We start from the raw sequence: 24,636 nt of genomic DNA on the forward strand, positions 1-24,636 counted from the left end.
ATCAGCTAGTAAACATGTCTCTTAAAAGAAAGAAAAATAAATAAAAGAAAACTCAGAAAAAGCTTTGTAAAGAAAAAATGATTTTGATCTGTTAGAAAAATGTATAAAGCAGGATTTTCTTAAGAATTTGCAACGCAAAATTCCGGATATTTAACCGTAAAACCAGGATTCCACTGTATTTATTTAAATGCTGTTATTTAATTATGCATAAATTTAGGTAATCAATAGTTTCATTATTATATTATAATAAACAGTACACCATTTTAAATTTTCACATAAATATATTCCATCCAATATGAGTCAAATTTAATAAATACATATACATTGCAGTCTATGAGGAAAAAAGGCAATTCCGAAGTGGCCCACAATGTCTTTTGGGTGGGCCAGGCCTGCATAAACTACAGTAAAGATTAAAAAAAGGACAATCCAATGTTTCAAACTACAATATTATTTTGCCAAAATGATATATGCTATATTATCTATGTAGTAGTGCTATATTATTATTTATGAACTTGCAAAGCAGTTACAAATTTGACAGTAATAAAACAATTTGACATCATGAATTCAAACATTTTATTTTAAATTACCTTTCTTAAAAAAACATTAAAAATAACTATTAGGTGAAATAGCTAACTAATACTACACAAAATAGATTATTCACATAGACAAGTGAAGTCTTGGCACACCCAAAATAAACTGATAACAATTTCTATAGCATCATTTCAATAAGGTACTTAGCCATAGTAAATTGTTTGAAAATTTTGCAAAATTTTAAATAATATGTCTTCTTTGGAATTTCAAATTACTATCCATAATTAGAGGTTGAAACCTATAGTAACAACCAAAACTTCTTTGCTGTTGGCATACCCATGAAAAGCATTAGAGCATTCAAACAATAGCAAGTGTAATTCTTTAATGTCAAAAGGTATGAACATTCAAAGGACAAAAAGAGTTTATGACAATTAATTAATTCATCATCACTAACAACTATTGCATTATAATCACTCCTTTCCTCTGATCAATCTCAAGCTTCACATAACTTGGAAAAAAAAATTTTTTTTAATTATACTGGTGCTGCATAGTGATTTACTATACTTAACCCCAGTGTTTATTTTTAGAAGGGACAGAAACTTCAAACTAAAGTTAAGTTTTTCAAATGTAAAACATAATATTTATAAGCAAGTAAATTGCTTACAAGCAAGTAAATTGCTTATTCAATCCAAAGAATTGAACAAGCTCTGTGTAATACAAAAATTCAAAGAACCACAATTAATTCTAAGTAATAATAACGTTTGATTGAGCTTATTCAATTCAAATAATTGAAGATCAAAAGGAATAAAAACTCTGTGCATTTTTACACAATTTGGAAAGAATTGTGCATTTTTAAATACATTGAAAAGAATTGTGCATTTTTATGCTAAATTAGGAAAGAATAGAAAAATAAACTACTATTCCATTCAACCAGTTGAATATGGCTTATATTGTTTGAAAAGATACACACAAAATAGATTGTATTAAAAAACATTTGAACATAAATTATTAAGTTCAAATTTTAAAGTAAACGATAACATTGAGTTTAAAACTTTTATTCTAAGTAAACTAATGGAGATAGCATTTATAACTTCATGGATTAAGAATCTGACTTCGTTGGAAAAAAAATACATGTTTTCAGAGAAATCACACTTTTTATGTTAGATTTTGAAATTTATCTAGTAGTAAACACTAATTAATTTAAATATGTTAGGTGAGCTTTTAAACTATGAAGATTGCATCTTCTTCACGTGCAATTTTCATAATCATACATCTTCTGGAAAATTATGAGCAGGCACAGTACACAAAAATCTGATCATTAGATCAAAATTTATTCAAAGTAAAGTTCTTATAGTTTAAAACTTTCATTAACCAAGAGCCAGCACTCCCCTGATTTGTATTCATTCTTGATCAAAATTAAAACTAATAAATAATAATTATTGCATACTAGTACATGAAAAAATTATTCAATAAATTTTATTCAGAGAGTAATGTTTTTCTTTTATTCAAAAACTACAATTCCATTTATTCAGGCATCTAGAGCCAACCAGCTCTTCAATTGTATTCATCCCTGATAAAAAAAAAAAATTCTGCTGAGCCCCATTCAAATCAATGCCAAGGTGAGAGTTGAATATCTCTAATTTGGCCTTTCATTCATGTGTGTAATTCCTTATTCTTTGAATGCTCTAATATAACATTAAATTGATTTAAGGAGTGGGTGCTAATAAATGGGAATAAGCTGTGCCAACTGGATGAGTTGTCTCAGTGCCATTAACATCTGCAACTCTTATATAGCTACAAGAACTTGTCGGCTCAGGAGTACTCTTCTTAATTTTTAGTTTATTTGGGAGAAAAAACAAAACAGACAAAGCGATCGTAGCATGCCAAGCACTATGGACGTAGGCATAATTATCTTTTGTTTCAAAGAATAGATAAATCACTAGACCAACCAAAGCAAGACAAATCCCAGGTACCAAACGAAAAAGCCAGGTTTTGCGAGTAGGATGGCATTCTTTGGTTTTATAACAGCGCATAACCTACAAAATAAAATTGTAATTAGTATATAAATGAACCACAAACAATCAATACTAAAAGAAAACACAAATATTTTTAATTTTAAATAGAAAAAACTTCTCTGAAAAAACGCGCTGAAAAGCAGCAGAAATTTCAGAAAAAAGTAGCAATAAAGAAAACGAAGGAAATAAAAATAAAAATATGACCACCGAAGCCGACGTCTTCAGGGGGTACCGGCCTTGGTAGCCATAAAAACAAAACCATTTCTAATTGAGGGAGAAGCAAATGCCTAAATTAACTCCCTCAGTACCCCGATGGTTTTGTATAGAAGTTCAGGAAAAAACATGCAATACAAATAACAAATTAAGAAAAGAAACTCAAACAAAATCATCAGAAAAATAAAAACTCACATAGTCACAGGTCAAACATCGATTTCACAAGCAAGCCGAATGAAAAGAAAACACTAAAAACTAAAGAAAACAGCACCCACAAACAATCAATGCATATTTTTAAAATTTCAAGTGGTTAAAAGCATAGACTTTGATAAATTTTAATTGGGCTACTTTAAACACTATAAATATAGAATCCTAAATTAAATCTCTCTCTTTTTTTTAACTTCAGCTTTAATAAGTTGAATGGAAAAAATATGATCTTACAAATATATATAATTTATATACGTTTTATTTCCGAATTTCTAGTTATAAATGCTACGACAAGCAGTTTTAAAGAATAAGTCTTCAAAGAGTTTCTGTAAACTGTCTTCAGTCTGTTGTGACAGCTGAAGCTTCTTTTACAGAAAGCTGCAATCATTCTTAGAATAACACAAAAACGTTGTGATCATTCGCATATCCATTAATCTTGCTGGACAATCCTCCCTGGTAAACTTCTTCGGCATCTGAGTCACTGTCAGTAACTTAAATTTTGCCCCCACAACATGCATTTATTTATTAAATAGATTTAGGTTTACATACATGAAGATGCTTCTTCATCTCCAACATCCCAAATTCAAGAATTTTTTTTCTTTGTAAGGCATCAAAAACATGCAGATATGTTAACACATCTGTTGACATAGACTGCAGACTTTCCATGATGCACATTTTCACTTATTTAGTTAATTACTCTCTTAAAAGTCAGAAACTATTGCACTTCAATTTAAATTTTTCTCAACTGAAAATTCACAACTCCATGGAAAATATAGTCTTTTAAAAGACAAAACTTACTTACCAGTTCTAAATATTCAATCACCTATGGCGAGCTGACAAGTGGTAATCTCGCATAATGCATTAGCATATAGTATTTTTTATTTTTGGAATGATTCTATGAACATACTCATGCAATATTAATGTAATCCAATGTAACTTCAAAAAAATTACAGCATATTAATGGCAAAATTATAAACTAGAAATCTATTTAACCTAAAATTTTAGTTTTGAAATAATAATAAAAAAAAACATTTTCGTAGATTTTTGAAACTAAAAAATTTAGATCATACCAGCCCTTTAATATTTTTAACTTTGTTAATACTTGTAATATGGCTAAATTCTAAACAAATAATATTAATTTTGAAATGCATTCATTAATCTTTTAATTGAAAGAGTTATGTTTATTTTCAAGATAGATTGAATACATATATTAATCTAAGTACTTAATTCTTTAATTTTTTCTATTCTTTTGTCGAATTTAAAGCCACTACACAAAATTTACTTATTTAATGCATTTATTAACTTCATAGTTTTAACGTTAATGCTAAAAAAATACCACTAATGGTGCTTTAATTCATTTATGTTTCCATTTTTTCATCTGGCTTTTGAATATCATTATAAATCAACTGAAACATCATATATTTTAGCTGGTTTATAACAATAATATTTAAAGTTTTTCTTTTCTTTATAATATTGCTAAACTATAAAAGGTTACATTTTCTTCACGTATCATTAAAATAAAGAAAAATCACAAACCCAAGAAGTAAATAGAATTAATAATCCACTTCCAGTTGGCAAAACAAACACCAATAAACCAGTACGATCATATTCAACTCCTAAGGCAACTCCAACTGCACCAACCATGTGGACAAATGACTGTACAGTATGTGGCAACTGAGCCATAGCGATGAGTGTTACCCAAACAGAAAGAACAGCAAGGTAAAAATCGCAGAATTGGAGAACAGTTATTCTAATCAAGCAGTATGAATAAACTTCAGAATCACAAGCATGATAAACCTGAAATAAGTGTAAATTTAAATTATAAGTGTTTTATAAATCTTATCTAAACAGTAATATCTTAAAGTTATTGAAAAGTTAATTTAAAAACATTCATAGAAAGTAGAAATATAGAAAAAACTTGACGATCTAAACCTTTTCCGTCCAAATATCTCTGTCAGGCAATAATTTCCTGTTTTGTGACTTTTTTTTCCATTTCTAATGATGTGCTGTGACCAACATGATAAGATTAGAGATTTTTTCCCAATATTTGCCGCACTACTAACTATAACGTTATAGTATTTAGACAGATATATAATTCCAGACAGTTGTCTTTTTGTTATGAAAAAAATTCCACCCGCATAAATAGCATTGCATTGCGTAGGGGATACTATTTTTGATATAAATTTATGCAAAAGGAAAGGGCTTATCCCCTACATACTGAGCGCTTTCATGGCAGTAATAGAAAATATTCTTTGACCTACAAAGAACTTAAACCACTTTAAAAGCAAAGTAAGTTTCCAAAAAAATAATAAATTCATAAATCAAAGAGTCATAATAATAATAAAATTTCCAAATTTAAAATAAATTTGATTTGTGTAACTCATTGATGAAAATGAATAACTGAAATCAAAAACATTATCTGAAAATTTCGATTATTCTAAGTAGATTTGCTTCCAATTACTTTGAATAATAGAATTTCAACTGCAATAAGAATCAAAAAGGGAAAAATTTCATAAACAATTTAGAATAAAGAAAATTAAGCAGATTCATCCACTTTTGAGTGTTATTTCAATACTTTCTTGCAACACACAATCTGTTATATGTCATGAAATGCAAGTTTCTTAAATATATCAATAAAAAAGTCCTAATTCACTGTTTCCTCAAGAGTATGTAGTGCTCAGTATGTTAAAAATTCAGTGTATAACTAAAACTTTGATTAAAGATTTACTTAATGAAAACATTTTATATTGTTAAAAAGACTGCATAAAAATACTAAAATACCATTAAAAAAATTATTTATGACAAGTACAAAAAAAAAATGCTTTTCACTTTCAACATTAAAAATCTTTCGATACCTAAATATTTTTTTATTCATTAACTAAATAAGTGTTTAAGTGAGTAAAGTGTAGATGCTGTAGTTTGCATCTACTTTTTGCAAGGATATCTGCTTTTTCATTTCTTGGGATATTGTAGTGGGGATTCATTGAAGAACAATTTTCCACCCAGTAGAAATTACTTGATAACAAAGCAATTTCGTTTTTTAAAAAGGGTAAGAATCATTTATAGAATATGAAGTAATAGCCAAAATTTCAGAGAGGGAGTAAATAAAAACAATATCTTTCTAAAGAGGTGTGCTTAAATTTAGAAAACGTAAAATGCAAATTTAAATTTACAATTTATGGCCTTAATCTCAGCATCAAACTTCATGGCATTAGAGCAAATAATGCATTGTATATAGTATATGTAGGTAACTTATTTATTTAAAAATAATGTACACTGAAAAACACAATTGAAAACTATATAAAAGAAGGATAAAAATATAGCAAAATACATAAAGGCTTCAGTATAATATATTCGTGGCATTAGAGCCCACAATACATAGTACATAGGATACATATATGTAATTTATTTATTTAGAAATAATAAGCCCTGAAAAACACAGTTAAAAACAATTTAAAAGAATAATATAAACTTACTGCAGATGAAATCATAGTAGCAAAGTATATGAAGGCTTCAGTATAATATTTCCTGTATATACTAAGGATGACAGCTGGGATGAAAAGCATGTTGCTCAAAGTTAATAACAACACATCTGTTAGTAGCTGCGCATCTGAACGAGCAGTACTGTTATCAGTACAACCCCAACCTTTGTATCCTAAAAAAAATTTCAGAAACAAAATTAGGTACTTTTCAAAACAATTTTTGTAAGTCCATAAGTTATTAAAATCATAAAATCCAAATTATTAGAAAATTATTACTAGAAGAATTAAGCTTTGTTATTTTATCCTATGCCATGCACTGTTTTGATATCTAATACAAATACAAAGGTATTTTTCAAAACAATTTTTGTAAGTCCATAAGTTATTAAAATCATAAAATCCAAATTATTATAAAATTATTACTAGAAGAATTAAGCTTTGTTATTTTATCCTATGCTATACACTGTTTTGATATCTAATACAAATACAAAAAACTAAAAAAAAAACATATGTCCCAACAATATGTTTAGTACCAGTAAGCTATGTTTAGCATATAATTATATTAGACTTCTTTAACTAATATTATAAAGTTTTTAACTTATTTCTGTAAACGAAACATTTTATTTAAGTATTTTAATATGATAAAAAATAAAGTATATATAAAACCTACCTGCAATGCAAGTACATGTACTGAATATAAGACCTCCGCTAACATACTGATAGCATGTTCCATATTTTCCACAATTTCCTAGAATACATGGTGCTGATCGAATTCTTAAGTATATGGGGATCTTTGAAGATTCACAAGGAACATAACTGCATAAAAACAAAATTAGGAAATAAATAAAATATCTATATTGTAAATATAAGATAAATAAATAAAATGAGCATAAAATTATTTATAACAAAATGTTAAAATAATAGGATGTACTAGAATTCTATAACAGAAAACTAGTAATTAATAATTTAAGGTTCAACGTAGCAATTTAATTTGTTATTATTACAAAATTTTTTTAATGGGGGATTAGATAAACAAAACATTTCCTTTCCAAATTTTCCTTGAAATTAATTTCCTGCAACCGCTGCTCACAATTCAGGCACAGCTAAAGTATTAAGCTCAAAGTATTATGTGTAGTATAAAATAACATGAAATAAAACAAATAAGTTTACATTTGTAATACATATTAAAATCAGTAAAGTTAAAATGTTAAGTAATAGTTATTTTATATGTTAAATAATAATTAATTTAGTATCAACACACATACAATTTTATTCACACAATAATGATATTCCAAAATCTCCTAAATATTAATTTAATAACTAAATTATACCACCAATATTAATAACCAAAAGGCCAACATTAAACATCTAGTAATAATTGATTGAATTAGACTTCTACTTTAAAAGCAGAGTCAAATCATCATAAGCTCATCATGTGAAATTGAACTTAACCCCATCAGGGTTATCTTCAATTAATTAGGGATTAGGGAATTACCAAAATTTTGAGGCCACTAACTACTAAATAAATAAATAAAAATTTAATGACAAGTAGGCACCCGAACGTAAAATGAATATACACTAATGTTTGTAAAAAATTACAACACCAAGAAGGAATTGTCCCAAATTAATAAAATGTATTCAACATATTATTGACAGTAGTATAAATAAACATGCATAACAATGGTATACATTCACAATCACTTTGCAATTCTAATCATTTTCATGCTTTACCTCATTATTTCAATTTGCATAATTTTTTCATGGTGTTTTTGTGGCAATTTTTACAGTATGAGTGCGTACATAATATATTGTGTAAATATAATATATATGTGTGTATATATATGAGTGTGTGTAGATATAATATATATATGTGTATATATGTGTGCTTATATTGTGTATATATATTTTGTATATATGAGTGTGTATATATATAATTTATGTGTACATAACACAATTGCATGAAAAGAAAAATTTAAAATAACAGAAAGTTTCTCTTTATTTCTTATTATTGAAATATTTAAATGTAACAGTAACTATTCAGTCCCTAAGAGATTTCACCCTTTTGAACTGAATCTAAAATGAGAAAATATTCTTTCTTGACTAGCTGTCATAAGACAAGTAGTAAATGATTGAGTAATTAGCATGGTAAGATGCATAAAAAAATCCTAATTTAACTCAAAAATTTTAATTTGAGTAATGATGTTTAAACAAAAAATAAGAAAAAATAAATAAGGAAATAAAAAATCTAGTTTGCCGTGAGTCCTTTCTTCATTATAAAAATAAAATAAAGGGAAAATGGTTCCTTGAAGAAAACAAATAAATAAATATGCAAGATGACGGGATTGAGAACACTGTAAAAAAAATTTTTTATATGAGTAATAAATTTTTGAAGAATAATATTAAGATGAATCTCAGATTGCAAGTAAGATTTTTAAGCAGGTAAAAAAATTAAGAAAACTCATTAAAAAAGTACTAGCAGCACTGCAATAATGAAAGAATAATACACATTTATAGAAGTAAGATTTTAAATTGAAATAAGAAAAATCATTACACATTCTATTAAATAAATTATAAATCTTTATCACCTAATGTTGGAAAGGCTAGCAGTATAGCATTCTGCTTTCAAACGATAGTACCAAATGCCAGCTTCCGGAAAAGGAATGAAAACTGTAGAAAATCGCTGTTCCCATGAGGAAGTATTGACTGTCATAGATTTCCCATCACAAAGTTCATTACCTTCGGGATCAGGCCTAATACCATATGATAAGCAACCAGACACAGACACATTGCTAAGTGAGAAATTCTGTCAAAATAATCAAACACAGATTTTTAAACAAAAAACCAAGATGAATTACAATACAGTTAAAAATATAAGTTTGAAGATCTACAATTAAATTGCTTAAGATAAAAATTTCAAGTACAAACAGTTTGATACATCTATATTATTATTATAAAGTGATAATTAGTACATGCTAAATCATATTGAGTAAGTATATTTAACGTTTAATTTATAATGCTTTAAGTTCTATTTCAAAGCAGTTTGCTTCATGCTTTCACTTTCTAATTTCTTATTTTTAAGGTGTTGAGGTATTTCTCAACCTCGTTTATCCGATTCTTCATCAATTTTATTGAACATGTTATTGACCATTACAGATCTTTTTGGTGTGTTCATTGATATTTTATCTATGTGTCCCAAACATTGGATTCTTTTTTATTTCATACAGTTTATTGCATCCTTTTCTTTAAACAGCTTTTGGATGTTATGGTTGATATTGCAAATCTAAAACTGTTTTTATTTCTTAAATCTTCTTTGTGCATTTGTTGATATTCTATCTATTTGTTGATATTTTATCTATGTGTCTCCTCCATGAGATTCTTTTTTTTATTTCATACAGTTTATTGTATGCTTTCCTTTAAGCAGCTTTTAAATTTTATGGTTGATATTGCAAATCTAAAATTGTTTTTATTCCTTAAAACTTTCACAAGTAAACAGATTTGTGAGAATCTTTCCACTTCTCTATCTTATCCCAGTTCCTTACCTGACATCACTATGAAGAGATTTCCTACATGCCACATATCCACAGTTAAATAGAGTTAAGTTCTGAAATTTTATTGAAAGTTTTTTTTACTAATAGCACTTGTCATTTTTTGTGTTGTTTCTGTCAAACTTTAACATAATTGACTTATAACTTAATGAAAATAAAAATAAAAGAGGTTAACAAAAAAAAATCTGATTCAACTTATATGCTAGGTGAAATGGAAAACTAATATTGGTAAATGCTGATCCTACTTATCTTAAACTTTAAAAGACGTGATAGTTTTTATAAATAAATTATATTTTAAAAATAGAGAATTTAAAACAGACAAAGGCAGTTTAAAGCAGATAATTAAGACAGTTTCAAATTTCACTAGTTTTTTATAATTATTACTTTATAAATTTATTTAATTTAACAATTACCATATAAATGCAATAAAAATATCAAGTTTATTTTGAAAAACATAATATTTAAATCAAATCTTAAAATGTTAAATAAAAGTAGCATTTTACTTATTAAAATTATTAGAAAAAAATTCTTTAAAATCTGACTCAAAAACTTACCATAAATACTTAAATTTTTTGTCTTGTATTTTTTATTAAGTATTAAGACAGAATAGAAAGAGAAAGGATAATGACCTGAAAGTTTTAAGGATGAGCAAGGACAATGTCCTCTGCTGCAGAAAAAAAAAAACAGCTTTAAAAAAGTCAGAATTATTTTAAGTGCAAACTCATGTGTTAACTAAGTGCAAACTTAAGTGTTAACTCAGATACTAACGCAAAATGTTGATATTTTTTCCCAAAATAAAAATAGTTCACAAATTTGTCCAAAATGATTTTTTTAATTAACTCATAAGTCATAATAAAATTAAGAGTCCTGAAAATAAAATTAGAGAGTCATGTTTTATTTTTATAAATTATGATGCAAGTAAAAGTTAATTATTGTTGCTAAGTGAATGAAAATAATATTACCATGAAAGGTGACACAGCTAAATCTATTGACAATGTTCCACCAATATCCACAGTTGGCAAAACCTGGAAACTTGACAGGGAGTACACAGAATCTGATATATTTAATATAAATGGATATATATCTTCTTCTTCCGAAAATAAATTATATTCAAATGCTAAATTTGTTGAAAATGATATGCGCATTAAAGGAATTTCTGGCCAGCAAAAACTGTCATTCACAGGACTCTCAAGTCTGTGCAAATATGCACTCATGGCACTAAGTTGAGCAAATGTTTCAATGCTCCAAAATGAACTATCAGAATTGGTATTTCTGCAATCTAAATAAAAAAGATGAAATTATAAATAAAATTATAATATATCAATATAATGCAAGTTTCAAAAGCATGCAACAGAAACCTTTTCAAATTTTAAAATTTGCAAAAAAAACTTTACTAGTAATATAAGGAAGATTAAAATACATAATGGGAACAGTCTCTTTCTCTCTAATTGTTTATTTATTGTTAGTTTTGTGCACACAACTCGTTCTAAATTGGTACTAATAGTTTGTGCAATATGATCCAGCAAAACAAAAAAGAAAGTTGTTTAAATAATGCCCTTAGTATTGGTATATGATCATTATATTTATGAATTGAAAACTTATTTTTAGACATGAGGAAAGAAGGCATTATTAAAGTTACAACTAAATATGTAAAATAAGAAAAATATAACAATTGCACATTACATCCATAATATTAAAATTAAGAGTTTGTCTGTGCATCTTCAGAATCATATGAGCTAGCGTCCTGAAATTTTACGAGAGGATAAAAGAGGCAATATTAGTCCCCAATTCTAAAAATTGTTAAAAAATTACGATAAGATTGTTTGGGAGATGCGTTTGAAAAAGATAATTTTCTCATTGATTCAAAACTAGTCAAAGATAGAAATTATACAAGAGATGATTCTGTTTTATTTAATAATTTATAGATAACATCAAAGATGTTTGATAACTTACAGCTATAAGGAATTTATTGCACATTCTTTAATATTTAATTACTTTTTATTCTGTGTGCCAGATAAACTTAATGATCAACATGGTTGTATAGGTGGTTTATAAAACCACCTACAGGAAGAAGCCTTCAAATCTATCATGATCTAATCAGTAATAACCTAATAATTCATAAAAACATATTTATGGATAATGATAATAAAATTATGATTGTGATTTTACAATTCCAATAAAATTTTCTTTTAAAATAATTAAATAAATTTTTGTGGACTTTTGTTTAAAAAAAAACTTGGTACCTTCTGTTTCCAAAACAAAGGTTAACTCTACAGAATCTGTGTTCAGATTTTCTATGGAAATGTAATTCCAATCAGAAACTGCGGGAACAAACTTCAGCATGCACAAATCTGATTCATTGCAATTGACAGTTTTGACATCCTCAGAAGTTGATGGTAATCCCAATTGCCGAGCTCTTATAATGACAGGACATTTTTCAACTAAGGAGCAGTTGGTGATAGATATTTTACTAAACCAACTGATTTTAGGAGCGAAAAACCTAAGAATTTAAATGATATGACTAATTAGTTCAATCAAGAAATCATAAAATTTTGTTGCAAAAACTGAACATTTACATTTAAAACCTCCAACAATTATGCAAAAGTCTCACTTTGAGCTATATATATACATAACACAATAAAGACAAAACAGATAAAAAGAAACCAGAGAAAAATTAAGAAAAATAATGAGTTTTATTAACTGATGTTCCATGTATTCCTCTATATTTTTAACTCTCTCTCTCACACGCACACACACAAACACGTGTGTATATATATATACACACGGTGCTGTAATTGGAACGAGATGTTTGGGAGAACTCATCTTTTTATAGGGTATACGTCATAGTTGATTGGTTTTTGCAAGGCCAAAAAAACAACCAGTTTAAATTACTTAGCCAACTTTAAGTTTTTTAAAAAAAGCAGATATTTATTTTTTGAAAAAGGGGTTTACTGTCAATTAGCATTATTGTTATTTTTGGTGAATTTTTTTAAAATTTATATTATTTTTATTTTTTAAAATACTTGTTTTCTTTCGTAATTTATTGCAGGTCTCTCAAACTTCTGAAAGTTTTAAATTTTATTGCTAAGTATGAAAAATAGCATGCACTAAACATGTCTAAAATTAAAAAATTATCCTTTAAGCATTTATTGAAAAATTTAAAAAATGTCAAAATCTGAAAGTGTCTCTTCCATTACTGTAGGGTAGCGTAATTGTGTGAGCTGATGGCAGGATTATATCTTTTCTTTTCCTTATTTTGTTTTCCAACTTTTTTTATTTTTTTAAATTTTAAATATATTTTAACTTATTTTTTTTCTTCTCTTTTGAAAAATCTTTAGATTTTTTCCATATTCTCCCTATATTTTTAACTTATTTACTGAGTTCTGTGTACTTGCAGTTTATGCGTAGTGAATAAAACCTATTATTATTTTTTCTTAATTTTCTTCGTTAATCTCTCTTTTATAATTTTTTTCATTATTGTGTTTTTATATATATATATATATATATATTTAGTTTTGCTTATTTAGTTTTAAATATATATACAAATATTTAAAACTAAATAAGCACAACTTACTGCTAAAAATATAAGTACAATGAATTTAAATTATAGGAATGAAATTTGGAAGCTACTCTTCATCATTACATTTTATTCTTTAGCAATAATACTCATGATAACTTATAGTCATACTCAAATATATTGGTTTTTTTGATAGTATTACTTTTAACCCAGAATAAAATATACTTACTTATGTAAGAACTTGATGGTTGATAGTTTATCAAATTCTTAATTCATCAAATAAAGAATTTGATAAATCATCTATCACTGCACATTGCTGGGACCTTGAGCAAAAATTTAATTTCGATAATGACAAAACTATTCCCATTCCTCTTACGTTGGCTTTACTTGAGGCTCTGGAAATTTGTTTCATTTATATGAATACTGATACCCTAGTTAACCACATGAGTTACTTGCCCCCCTTCCATAGCTTTTGAAAATGTATCTTTCCCTAATTTGCCTCTCTCGGCTATCGCAGTTTATTAAGTTTTGCTTTGTAGCTTTTTCTAACCATTTTCCTCAGCAACTTTGTGTTTTATTTTTCAAATCTGTTTCATTTTCTTCAACTGGTGAGCATTGAAAACAGGGTTCGTGATTTTTTTGATTTTCTTAAAAAAAATAAAAAAATCGGTTTATTTTGATTTAAATCGGATTTTTTTTTATTTAAATCAGATTTTTTTAATTTCTATTCAAAAACACTATAAGAGCTTTAATTTATGATTAAAAAAACCTTATAAATGCTTAATCAAAATTAAATTAATATTAAAACTATATTATAACAATATTTTAGAAGCTCTAACTTACTAAAATAATTTTTCATTATAATGCACAGCGACCATTTTGATACAAGGGCATGATTGAAATTAAAAGAAAAGATAAAATAGATAATTTAAAGAATACTACTTTAACTAGTAACACAAAGTTTCAATTAGCACACCATAATTTTAATTTAAAATTGTTATCTCTTTTTTTTTCCTCATGATTTATAAAATGGCAGAATAAATGCAACAGATTGTGTTTATAAATGTTGTTATTCATCAAAAAATAAATATTCAATCTATAAATTTTTATGTTAAAATATTCATTTTTAATTCTATATCAAAATACATAAGTTAAGCTAAAAAACATTTTAAATAAATCTATGTACTCATTGGAATTTTTTTCACAAAAGAAAATCTGATAATTTCAAAGATACCGTAAACATATTATAAGAAGAAAAAAAAATACCAGTTAATAAACCCTACTGCTTCAAATAGACTTTGAAAGGGAAGAATGACACTATATCAGGAAAAAATATCTGAACTCAGCTTCTTTTTTTTTCTTTCTATTTTTGGCATATTAAGGTAATTTCTTTTTAATATTACCTCGAGCTTTAGAAACATAGAAATTTCCATCAATAAACTATAATGTAGATTTGAATTCCATGCTTTTTTAATCAAAAGGTAGAATTTTAATTAACATTTGCTTTTTTTTCTTTTTGAAAAAAAAACCATGTTTATTTACTTTCTACAGCTATGCAAGTCTATATTAAGACAGCATTAAATATTTACTTTAATCTGTACTTTCAATGTTAAGAATCAAAAGATTTTTAAACATGTAATTTCAAATGTGTTTAACACACACCAAGGAAGAAAGTAATTTCGTTAACTAAAATTAATTAATGCAGCAATTTATTTAAAATAAATTTTAAAACTAAGAAAAGAAAATAATAAAAGTATCAATATTTAAAGCACTGTTTTTTAACTTTTAAAATCAATATAATACATATATATAAACTAGTTGATTTAAATCAATGATTTTTTAAAAAAAAATCATTTGATTTTAATCATGATTTAAATCGTGATTTAAATCAAGCTGATTTAAATCAACGAACCCTGATTGAAAATGGACACCAACTTTCAAGTCATCAAAACATGTCTACTTATTCCACCATATGTTTGAAAAAAATGCAGAGCAAATGTAATTTTTACATCATTAAGAATATTTTCACTTCAGTTTTTTGGGATTATTCATTTTAAAACAAAATATTTATCTATAAATCAAGCTGTAAGCATGATAAAGCTATTATTTAGGAATTAGATACTTTTAAGAATAAAGATAATTATTCACATGATTTTTAGGTAATAATAAAAGAAAAAAATAACTACCTATAAGTCTTAGCTGAAAACAGTTGCAGATATGTTTCTGAATTATGAAGCAGGTTTGCAATATTATCTGCCATGGACATTTTTAATGAAGTGGATAGGAAACTCTGACATGGTACAAAGAGACCCTAAAAACACATAATTCAGAACAAATTAAATAAAAGTTAAGGTTTTTTTCAAAACTTTATTGACATTATAACACTATCTCAGTTCCTCATATTTAATCTTTTTAAACAGCTATTCTGATTTTCAATTGTTCTATAAACCTAAGTTTCATTTATTTACACATAGTCTCTATGTTGACACTACCCAAGAGAAATATGAAGGTAATATTAATAATTTTTTTTTAGTTTGTTCGGTTACTGAATATTTCTGAACCTGCTTCAAAGAGAGATAATAAAAATTGTTAAATTATTAGAATTTAACATTGGCCTCGCTCATAAACTAATAGTATAAAATATTAATAGCATAAAACATATACTATCAGTATTTTTTCTGGGAAATTATCTTGTAATTTATGCTAACTTATGATTTAAATTTTAACGAGATTCTAAATATTAACAAAACTTTTTATGCTAGTATAATCAAGTTTTTACTATGATAAAAATTGAGTAAACATTTAAAGCTAGGAAATAAAAACAACAATAATAATTAAAACAAACAGAGTAATTTTCATGAAATTTTCTAATATTTTTTTTTATTGAATCCAAAATATATTTCATTTTTGTATTTAAATCTTAAAGCTCAATTTACTAATATAGCTCTTTCTTAAAGTAGATGAAAGATAATAAAATAAAAACAAAAAATAAACTTACTAGACTTTATGCATGTAAAACAGACGTATGCTATATAAAACAAACACACTAATGCAATTAAACTTCAAGAGAAAATAATTGACACAATTTTCTCTGAAAAAATTTATTAACCATTTGTGCAATTTTTCTCACTTGCTGTCAAAAACATAGAATTTACATCTAGTGACAAAATTTAGTTCCTCTACAAACTACTAAAGAAAAATTAGTTTTTTTTTTTAAGTAATAAATAGTATAATTTGCTTATTTGCCCTAAAATTTCATTATTTATGTACTTTTATCAAAAAAAAATAAAGAAAATATTTTAAATCAATAAAATATAGCTAAAATTTAAAACAAATTAAAAAATTACTTTTTGTGAAATCCTTTCAGTGTTTTCAACTAAAAATGCAGCAGCATACCAATTTCCAGGAAGAGGATTTGTAATATTTATAAGTACTGGCTTGGCATCAGATAGCAATGTTATGTCATGTAAGTACATTCGTTGGACTACAAAGAAATTTGGATATGAAGAATTCTGCAAACTCATAACTGGATAACTTCCATATTGAAGATACCTAAAATATATTACAAGAAATAAATTTCACTCTTAAATTTATCAAACACGTCAAAGATAAATTTTAATTTCAAAATTCCACTTATTCCAAAAAATTTGAGTTTAAAATCGTACATTTATTTGATAAGTGAAGATATCAAATGCTTCTCAATACAATTTATTCTGCATAAAATCTTTTAATATGTTCTGAAACAAATTTTTCAGTACTACAATCCTTGCCCTTCATAAAAAAAATGTTTGCTCCAAGATCTTTTAATTTTAAAAAGTGATTGATTTTATGAGCAAGTAGAAAACTTAAAAATTATTCAAAATTAAACTTCTAATGCAAGTACACATTAAAAATTAAATGAAGTACTATCTTTATTTATTATTTTATCTGTTTTTACATTTATTAGAAACATATTAAAATATAAGCTATATATTGGCTTGTGTTTGTATTTCTTTTTTTTTCAAGAGGATAAATATCCTTTAAAAGAAAGTTCAAAAAAGTTTATTGACTGTATTTTTATCCTAAACAAGAAAACACCTGATGTTTTCAATCAGATGTCATAAATTTTTTTTTAAAAAACACTGTTAAAAGATTATTTTTAACCTACTCTAACATTGTAATCACCAAGTTCTTGCGAAATTGATTTTTAAAATCCCATAAAAAACATCTTAAGTTATTGCTCATAATTCAATTAATTTAGTTGATATAAAACAATATAAATATGCATCTCAAAATAAATGAAAATGTGTTTTTTTTAAACAAAACACTTTGTTTAATATTTGATTCCATTCTTAAGAGGAGAAATTTATTTTATAATAATATTCAATGCATTTATTAAATATTTGAGAACAGAGAAATAACAAAATAAATAACATCTATTTTAAATATGTACTATACTACGTTTATTTATGACTATATTAAAACCAATAAAATATTTATTAATTCATAATTATAAAAAAATTATTATAACCAACATAATTATAAAATTGAAAAAATGTTGATACAATTTATAATGATTCTGTTTAAGGAAAGTTTTAAGATTATACTGAATCTTTGCATATCAGAGTAATTTGGTAAAGTATCAAGCAACAATTACTTTTAATTTATTATTTCGATTTTAGCAATTATTCCTTAAAAGTAAAGAAAAGGACACAAATTGCAATTACAACAAAATTTCAGAGTCTTTTTTTTTTGTAATTTTTTTTACAATTTAATATACTTATACTTACATTTAGGATAAAAGCATAACTATTAAAAAAGGCAACTTACACAGCAATAGTTTTAAGAGGACAATGAAAGCTTCCATTTGCTTTATACTGAAATGATGCAAATGTCACTTGTGGTGGAACAGTGTACTGGAATAGCTGTATATCTTTATAAGATCTTAGAGGATAAAGCTGGCGAGCCTCTAAGATTTGTGTTTGTAAAGATTCTGAAAAATGAGTCAGAAAAAGGTAAGTGAAAAGATAAAACATTTTTATCAGCAACTTAAAATTATATTTTTCAGTAATAAATTGAAAACTTTTTTTTAATCAATAACGACTGTCCAAATATATATAATTCCAAGAATTATTCAGAACAGTAAAGCATGGCTTGAAGAGATGTCGTGGTGCGAAGGTGCATATCAATATCAGGACTAGGAATTTTGGTATATATACTGATGGCAAAAGGAATTAAGCTGTTTATTTATTTTAAGATACATTTTTAAACTACCAATTCAAAATTCAGATTTTGGAAATAGTTGTGTTTTATAACAATAAAATTGTTTTGTGTCCATGGCTCTCAATGTTCACCTTTGGTGTCCCTAAAATTGTACACAAGATTGGAAAAAACGATTTCCTTCACCAGATTTAAACCTAATCGAACATATTTGAATAGAATTGCAGGCTAGAGTACGAAAATACAACATTGCTGAAAAGCTAACTAAAAAACAATAATGATCAAAGCTGGATGAGCATTGATACAGAAATTATAAAAAAATAAATAAAAATTAGTAATGAACTGTATCCAGAATTCAGCAAATGTGAATAGATTTTCTGTCTAATAGACCCCAAGTGTAAAGAAAGGTCAAAACAAGTTTTATACAACGAAGAAAAAACAAACAATGAAACATTTTTTTTATTGTTAAAAAGACATGTTTTATTACCATATATAATAAGCTTCCCCCCCCCCTAAAAAAATGCTTGAAAAGATTACTTGAATGAATACTTAAAATATTGAAATCAGATGCAGAAATGACAATTATCCTTGAAATTGAGTTGATGGGAGAGAAAATCTCTCAAGATGTAAGAAGAAAATAGCTTTAGCTCAAAAGGTAATAGAAAAGTGACAAATTCTTTTTTTCTTTGTCCAATCAGCAGACAAACCTAAAAAAGTAGAATGTTGATTTCATTTTTCTTTTGTGCCATAAAGAATCAGTGGTTCCTGAGTCAGTGGCTATCAAATTAATGTTAAGAAGCTACAGGTTGATTTTGTTTTTCACCTCAATTTATGCGATGGGAATGTTTTGCGCATGTGTATCAGTGAACAGTAAATGAAAGGTAAACGATAAGAAAAATACATCAAGGTGCTTTATTAAATAAAGTAAAAAAATTAAAGTAAAAATTATTATTTTTTTTTTAGTTAGAATACTAAAACGGCTAAAATAAGGCAATGTTTTTTTTTTTTTTTCATTAAGTAACTAGAAATATTGCTAAGTTGTGTTTAATCATTTAAAAAGTAATCTGAAAAACCTAGTAAATTATTGTATAACTCAAAACATAATTGACTCTGCTAGTGAAGAAAAAATCAAAAACCATTATGTATTGTATAAAATTCACAATGCATCGAAATAAAGCTAAACATACATAGAGTAATGAAATAAATCAGTGTTTTCACTACAGCGCGAGAACGCGAGAATCTCGCATATTTTTTTCTTTTCTCGCATTAAGAAATGATTACCGCGAGAAATTCGCGCATTCTATAAATCAATTTCGAAATTCGCGAATTTCTCGCCTTTTGGAAAAAGCTTCGAATTACGCCATTTAGAATAAAATCCGTTTCACTTCCCTTCCTGGATCTTTCATTATCTTCAATATCTGCCCCAAGTTATCTAGCTTCCCTATTTACCAGTATTATTCAGAACCTTTTCGAACAACAGAACACAACCACGGAACCCCTTTCAGAACATATTTCTCAGCAACCACGTGTTTACGGTAGGTAAGGTTTCTTTATGTAAGACGTTCAAATTTTTTATGTACTAATGTAAGATGGACAAATTCCTAGTAAAGTCGAAATCTTTTATGATGATGCACCAAAAATATTCAATGCTTTAAAAAATAGAAGACGTTAAAAATTTATTAGAATTAAAGAAATGATTTTTTTTTCAAGAGTTTTTGTGTTTTTTTTTAGTTTTTAGAAATCTCACTTAACTTTTTGAAATCTCACCCTGTTTTTGAGAAAGGGTGAGAAATTCTCACTCATTTTTTTTCTATGATGAAAACACTGTAAATGTACAATAATGCATTAAAGAAGGGAGAATGGTATGCTAAACCATCTGAAAGGAGCAAAACATATGTTTTAAAATAAACACAGTAATAACACAGTAACAAAAAATATAACTAAAGTAATAATTATCACAGCTTGGTGTCTTTTTTGAAAACTTTGAAGTCTCATAAATTAGGGGTGCACAACCTGCGGCCCGCGGGCCAAATGCGGCCCTTCGACTACTGAAGTGCGGCCCGCGAGAGTTTCTAAACACAATAAAAAAAATTTTGAAAAATGGCAATTTTTAATCGCACTTTAAAGTCATCACGTTTTGACACAATCAATTTTAACAGATTCTTTAGTAAATGTACGTTTAACGCGCTTTCTCGAAGCCGAATTTATCGTAAATATAAATAATTTTTTTTTAAACAGTTATTTCCGCTTTTCTACATGATTTTGAAAATTCCGAATTTTTATAACGACGCGAGTTTCAGATCGCAAATTTAAATAATCACATTTTGGCCACTTTATTTGTGACGATTTCATCTTAAATCTAAGTGATTTTCTATCTTTTTTTGCAATTCTTTCTTTTTCTTCAAAAATTTTTCTCGGCAGTTATTGCTATGCGTTCCTACGTATTATAAAAAATTCCAATTATTCTGTTACGACATGCAAATTTTAAATCATGCATTTGACGAGCTTTATTTGTGCTGAGTTCAGCATAAATATATTTTTTCCTAATTATTTCTATACTTTTCCTCGTGATTTTGACGATCCCGTTATTTAACTATGTTATTACGACACGTGATTGTTAATCACGCGATTAAATAATCACTTTTTGATACGGTATTACCCTACAGTTTTATCGTAAATCCTAGTTATTTTTCCTTCTTTTTTATTTCCGCAACGAATATGATTTGGTCGAATGTGGTAATGAATTGTGATTTGATCAAAAACCAAATATTCGGCAAAAAGAAGAAGAAAAAATCTATTGAACGCCGTTCACTTGGGGCCAAATAGCAAAATCTTTTAGCAGTATAGCAACACTGAAACTAAAATTTCAATGCTCAGAATAATATTTCCTGGAAAAACGCTAATTAACTCTAAAAAATAAGGCCAATCAAGTACGTTTGTGAAAATGTCGAAAAGCGAAACAGAGAACATAAAAATCAATCTTAATTTTTGAAAATTTTTTTTAAAGCTGAACATCTCAATTTTTCAATTACCAGAAAAAGCCAAGAAAAAAGAATTAAGTCAACAGAAATGCTATTAAAAATTACTGCGTTATAATGAAAACGTCTAAAAGAAGTTTTTTTTTTTATTTAAAGAAAATAAAAAGATAGAAAAAATGTTCTTAATTTTTTAAGTGAAAATCTTATACCGAAAATCTCAATTTAAATTTTTCTCATTGCCATAATTTTAGAAGAAAAAAAATTGCTATAAAATTTTTTTTTATTTGTAACTTTATTTTTAAAAAAATGCTGAGTCATAATAAAAATGCCTAAAAAAAGAAAAACAGAAAAAACAAATTTTTCTTAGTTCCTGAAATAAAACTTTAATGCTGAAAATCACACTTTTCTATGTTACTGGTTATTTATATTACAGTACAGGGAAAGAGTGATAATAAATTAATAGTATGAGACGTTCTGTTAAAATGCTGGGTTATAATAAAAACTGCAAAAAATGGATCCTTCTCAATTCTCAAAGTATCGAAAAAATGACAAAATTGACTTGTCTGATTATAATTTAAAAAAAAAAGTAATATCCATAAAAATTCAAAAATAAAAAAAACTTAGAAAAATGCATTTCTAAAAAATATTTTGCCAAATATTTGACTGATCATTCAACCAACTGAATTTTTCACAGAAGGGCCAAATACTCGTTACATCCCTCCCTAATTTAAATGCAATGTTATTGCAACTTGAGAAATTCATAAAATGGCGGAAAACGTGAATTTTTAAACTGCTCACTGTTAGTAGTTTAGATTTCAATTTTTTGTTGCTTAAGTGATCTTTTTCGATAAAAAAAAGGAAAATGTTTACGATATAAAAAATCTAATAATTAATAAAATAAAATAATTAAGTACATTACAGAATAAGCATTGAATTTTATTTTGAACTATCACAGTTTTGTTTTTATTTTAGGCTTTTGTTTAAAACCTATAAATTTTCTTCAATTAAAATATTTAATTTGAATTTATATTACTTAATTACGACTAAACTTTTTCCTACTTTCATTCTGTGGGCATTGCAGTTTTTTTTTAAATTTATTAGAATTTAATTCTAAAATGAGTTTTCATATTGCATGATATGATAAAAAAAAATATTTCTTTTCTTCAATGCTTATTTATTTTGATAAATCTATTGTTCATATGATAAAAATAGCAATTTTTTTTTGTAAAAAAAAAAAAAAATTATAAGTTTTTTTATTTTTGAATGAATTCTAATAATGGAACACTACTAATTTATTGATATTACTAAGTTTATTAATAAAAAAAATGGAACGATAATGTTTAAATAAACATTTACATTTGTCATTAACATGTCTAAATACATGTGCGGCCCTTCGTTAGCCAACCTGCTGTGCAAGTGGCCCTTCACTCAAAAAGGTTGTGCACCCCTATCATAAATGTATTATATCTGAATTAAAATAAGTTCTTGCAGAAATGTCAAACGAAAAAATAATTAATGTAAAGAAAATTTTTTACATAAAGCAGGAAAGAATTTTTAACACTTCTAGCAATTTTTTCAGCACTTTTAGTTTAAAGTCTGCACTTTCTCTAATTTAATTTTTAAAGTAAAAAGTGTGGTACTTTGTTTTTCAATATAAAAGAATAATGGCTTAGGTCAGGAGATGCCAAAAACTAGAGCACAAGTGCCACACAACAAGTACAAATTAAAATATTTTTTTACTCACATTTATTTAACTTGAAATTTTGGAAGAAAAGACAAACACAAAACTAACAGTCAACATATGCAGATTCAGAAATGAGGGGAATATGGACACCATTATGCGCTAGTATGAAGTCTAATAAGTGATGTAAAGCTAGTATGAAAATATATTTCAATAGTTTAACGCTTCATTATGCTAAGCACCATAAGCAAAAGTTTAAAATCAAACCAAGAGCTAAAAGATTATTTTTTTTTAAAAAAATATAAGAAGTGGCACATTGGACTTCTGAAAATAATGAGCCACAAATATTACAAATTTATTTCAAAATTAAAAAAGTTTTTAAAAGAAATATCAATATTTTTCGTTTATTTACTTCTTAAACTAAAAGCAAAATTAAAATAATAAAAAACTATTTCATTAAAAAGATTTCTTTAAAGAGAAAAGGTCTGGATTTTTTTTTTAAAAAAAAAGCCTGCTTAGGGTAAGTCAAATGGATTGAACTGATCAACCCTGGCTGCCATTTAAAGCCTGATGCAAAAGCTTGATGCATTAAAATGCTTAATGTTATTAATTTTGTAGGAAAATTAATAACAATTCCAGTTAATTTTTGTAAAACACAATTAACTGGAATTGAATCTCACAAGAATTTTTTATATCATTAAATCACAAGAAATTTCTATATTATATACAAATATTTCTATATTATGGTCACTTTTGGTTAATTGGGTACATGAAGATCCCCAAGTAAAACATCATCCCCAAGCTACTTTAACCTGACCCTGAGTAAATATTTAGTATTTTTATCTTCTAATGTTAAAATGAATGCTTTTTCTATAGAAAATTATGCAAAATACACCCCTACATAGAGCAAAACCTATTGAAATCCATTATAACCAGCATGAAATATTGTATTACCTGAATTTATATGTTTTAAAGTAAAAAGTATAGCTATTAAAATCCAGATTCTTGTTGAAATCATGATCACAAAGTAAGGTTAACAATTAGACATTTTTAAAGATGTATGTATATCTGGGACTCTATGTTGCACAAGTATTTCTTCATTCGAAGAAAATTTCAATAGGTAAAGAAATGTAAACAAAACGAAACCACAAAAATAGATAGCTTTTAGGTATGACCAATTTATCTCTAAAACGATATACTATGTTTGTATAAGCTTGTAGCTTAAGTAGTGCAGTGTACTGTGCCGTTGAGGCTCTTCTCACAGTTCCTGT

General features: G+C 26.3%; 1 protein-coding gene across 1 annotated transcript; it reads right to left on the bottom strand.

Moving 5' to 3' along the window:
- Positions 1–261: 261 nt before the first annotated feature.
- On the bottom strand, positions 262–24,552 carry LOC107455956 (transmembrane protein 8B). Its single transcript, XM_043042996.3, has 11 exons — positions 24,320–24,552; positions 18,317–18,479; positions 16,855–17,059; positions 15,694–15,818; positions 12,234–12,490; positions 10,953–11,269; positions 9,031–9,248; positions 7,116–7,261; positions 6,443–6,621; positions 4,503–4,763; positions 262–2,567 (listed from the first exon to the last, which is right to left on the bottom strand). The coding sequence occupies exons 1-11, from the start codon at positions 24,381–24,383 to the stop codon at positions 2,238–2,240; spliced, it is 2,265 nt and encodes a 754-aa protein (XP_042898930.2). The 5' UTR covers positions 24,384–24,552; the 3' UTR covers positions 262–2,237.
- Positions 24,553–24,636: the final 84 nt, after the last annotated feature.

Source organism: Parasteatoda tepidariorum, chromosome 1 (assembly GCF_982258835.1).
Source record: "Parasteatoda tepidariorum strain Cologne lab strain chromosome 1, Ptep-v5.0, whole genome shotgun sequence".
Lineage (NCBI taxonomy): Eukaryota > Metazoa > Arthropoda > Arachnida > Araneae > Theridiidae > Parasteatoda > Parasteatoda tepidariorum.

What these genes read in the sequence shown, in the direction of transcription:
- LOC107455956 (XM_043042996.3), bottom strand. Translation starts at nt 24,383, where the DNA reads ATGATTTCAACAAGAATCTGGATTTTAATAGCTATACTTTTTACTTTA. An exon ending in GCTAGCCTTTCCAACATTAG is followed by an intron (nt 7,262 to 9,030) that starts GTGATAAAGATT and finishes GTTTTTATGCAG; the next exon opens with TTATGTTCCTTGTGAATCTT. An exon ending in TAATTCTATTTACTTCTTGG is followed by an intron (nt 2,568 to 4,502) that starts GTTTGTGATTTT and finishes TTTATTTTGTAG; the next exon opens with GTTATGCGCTGTTATAAAAC.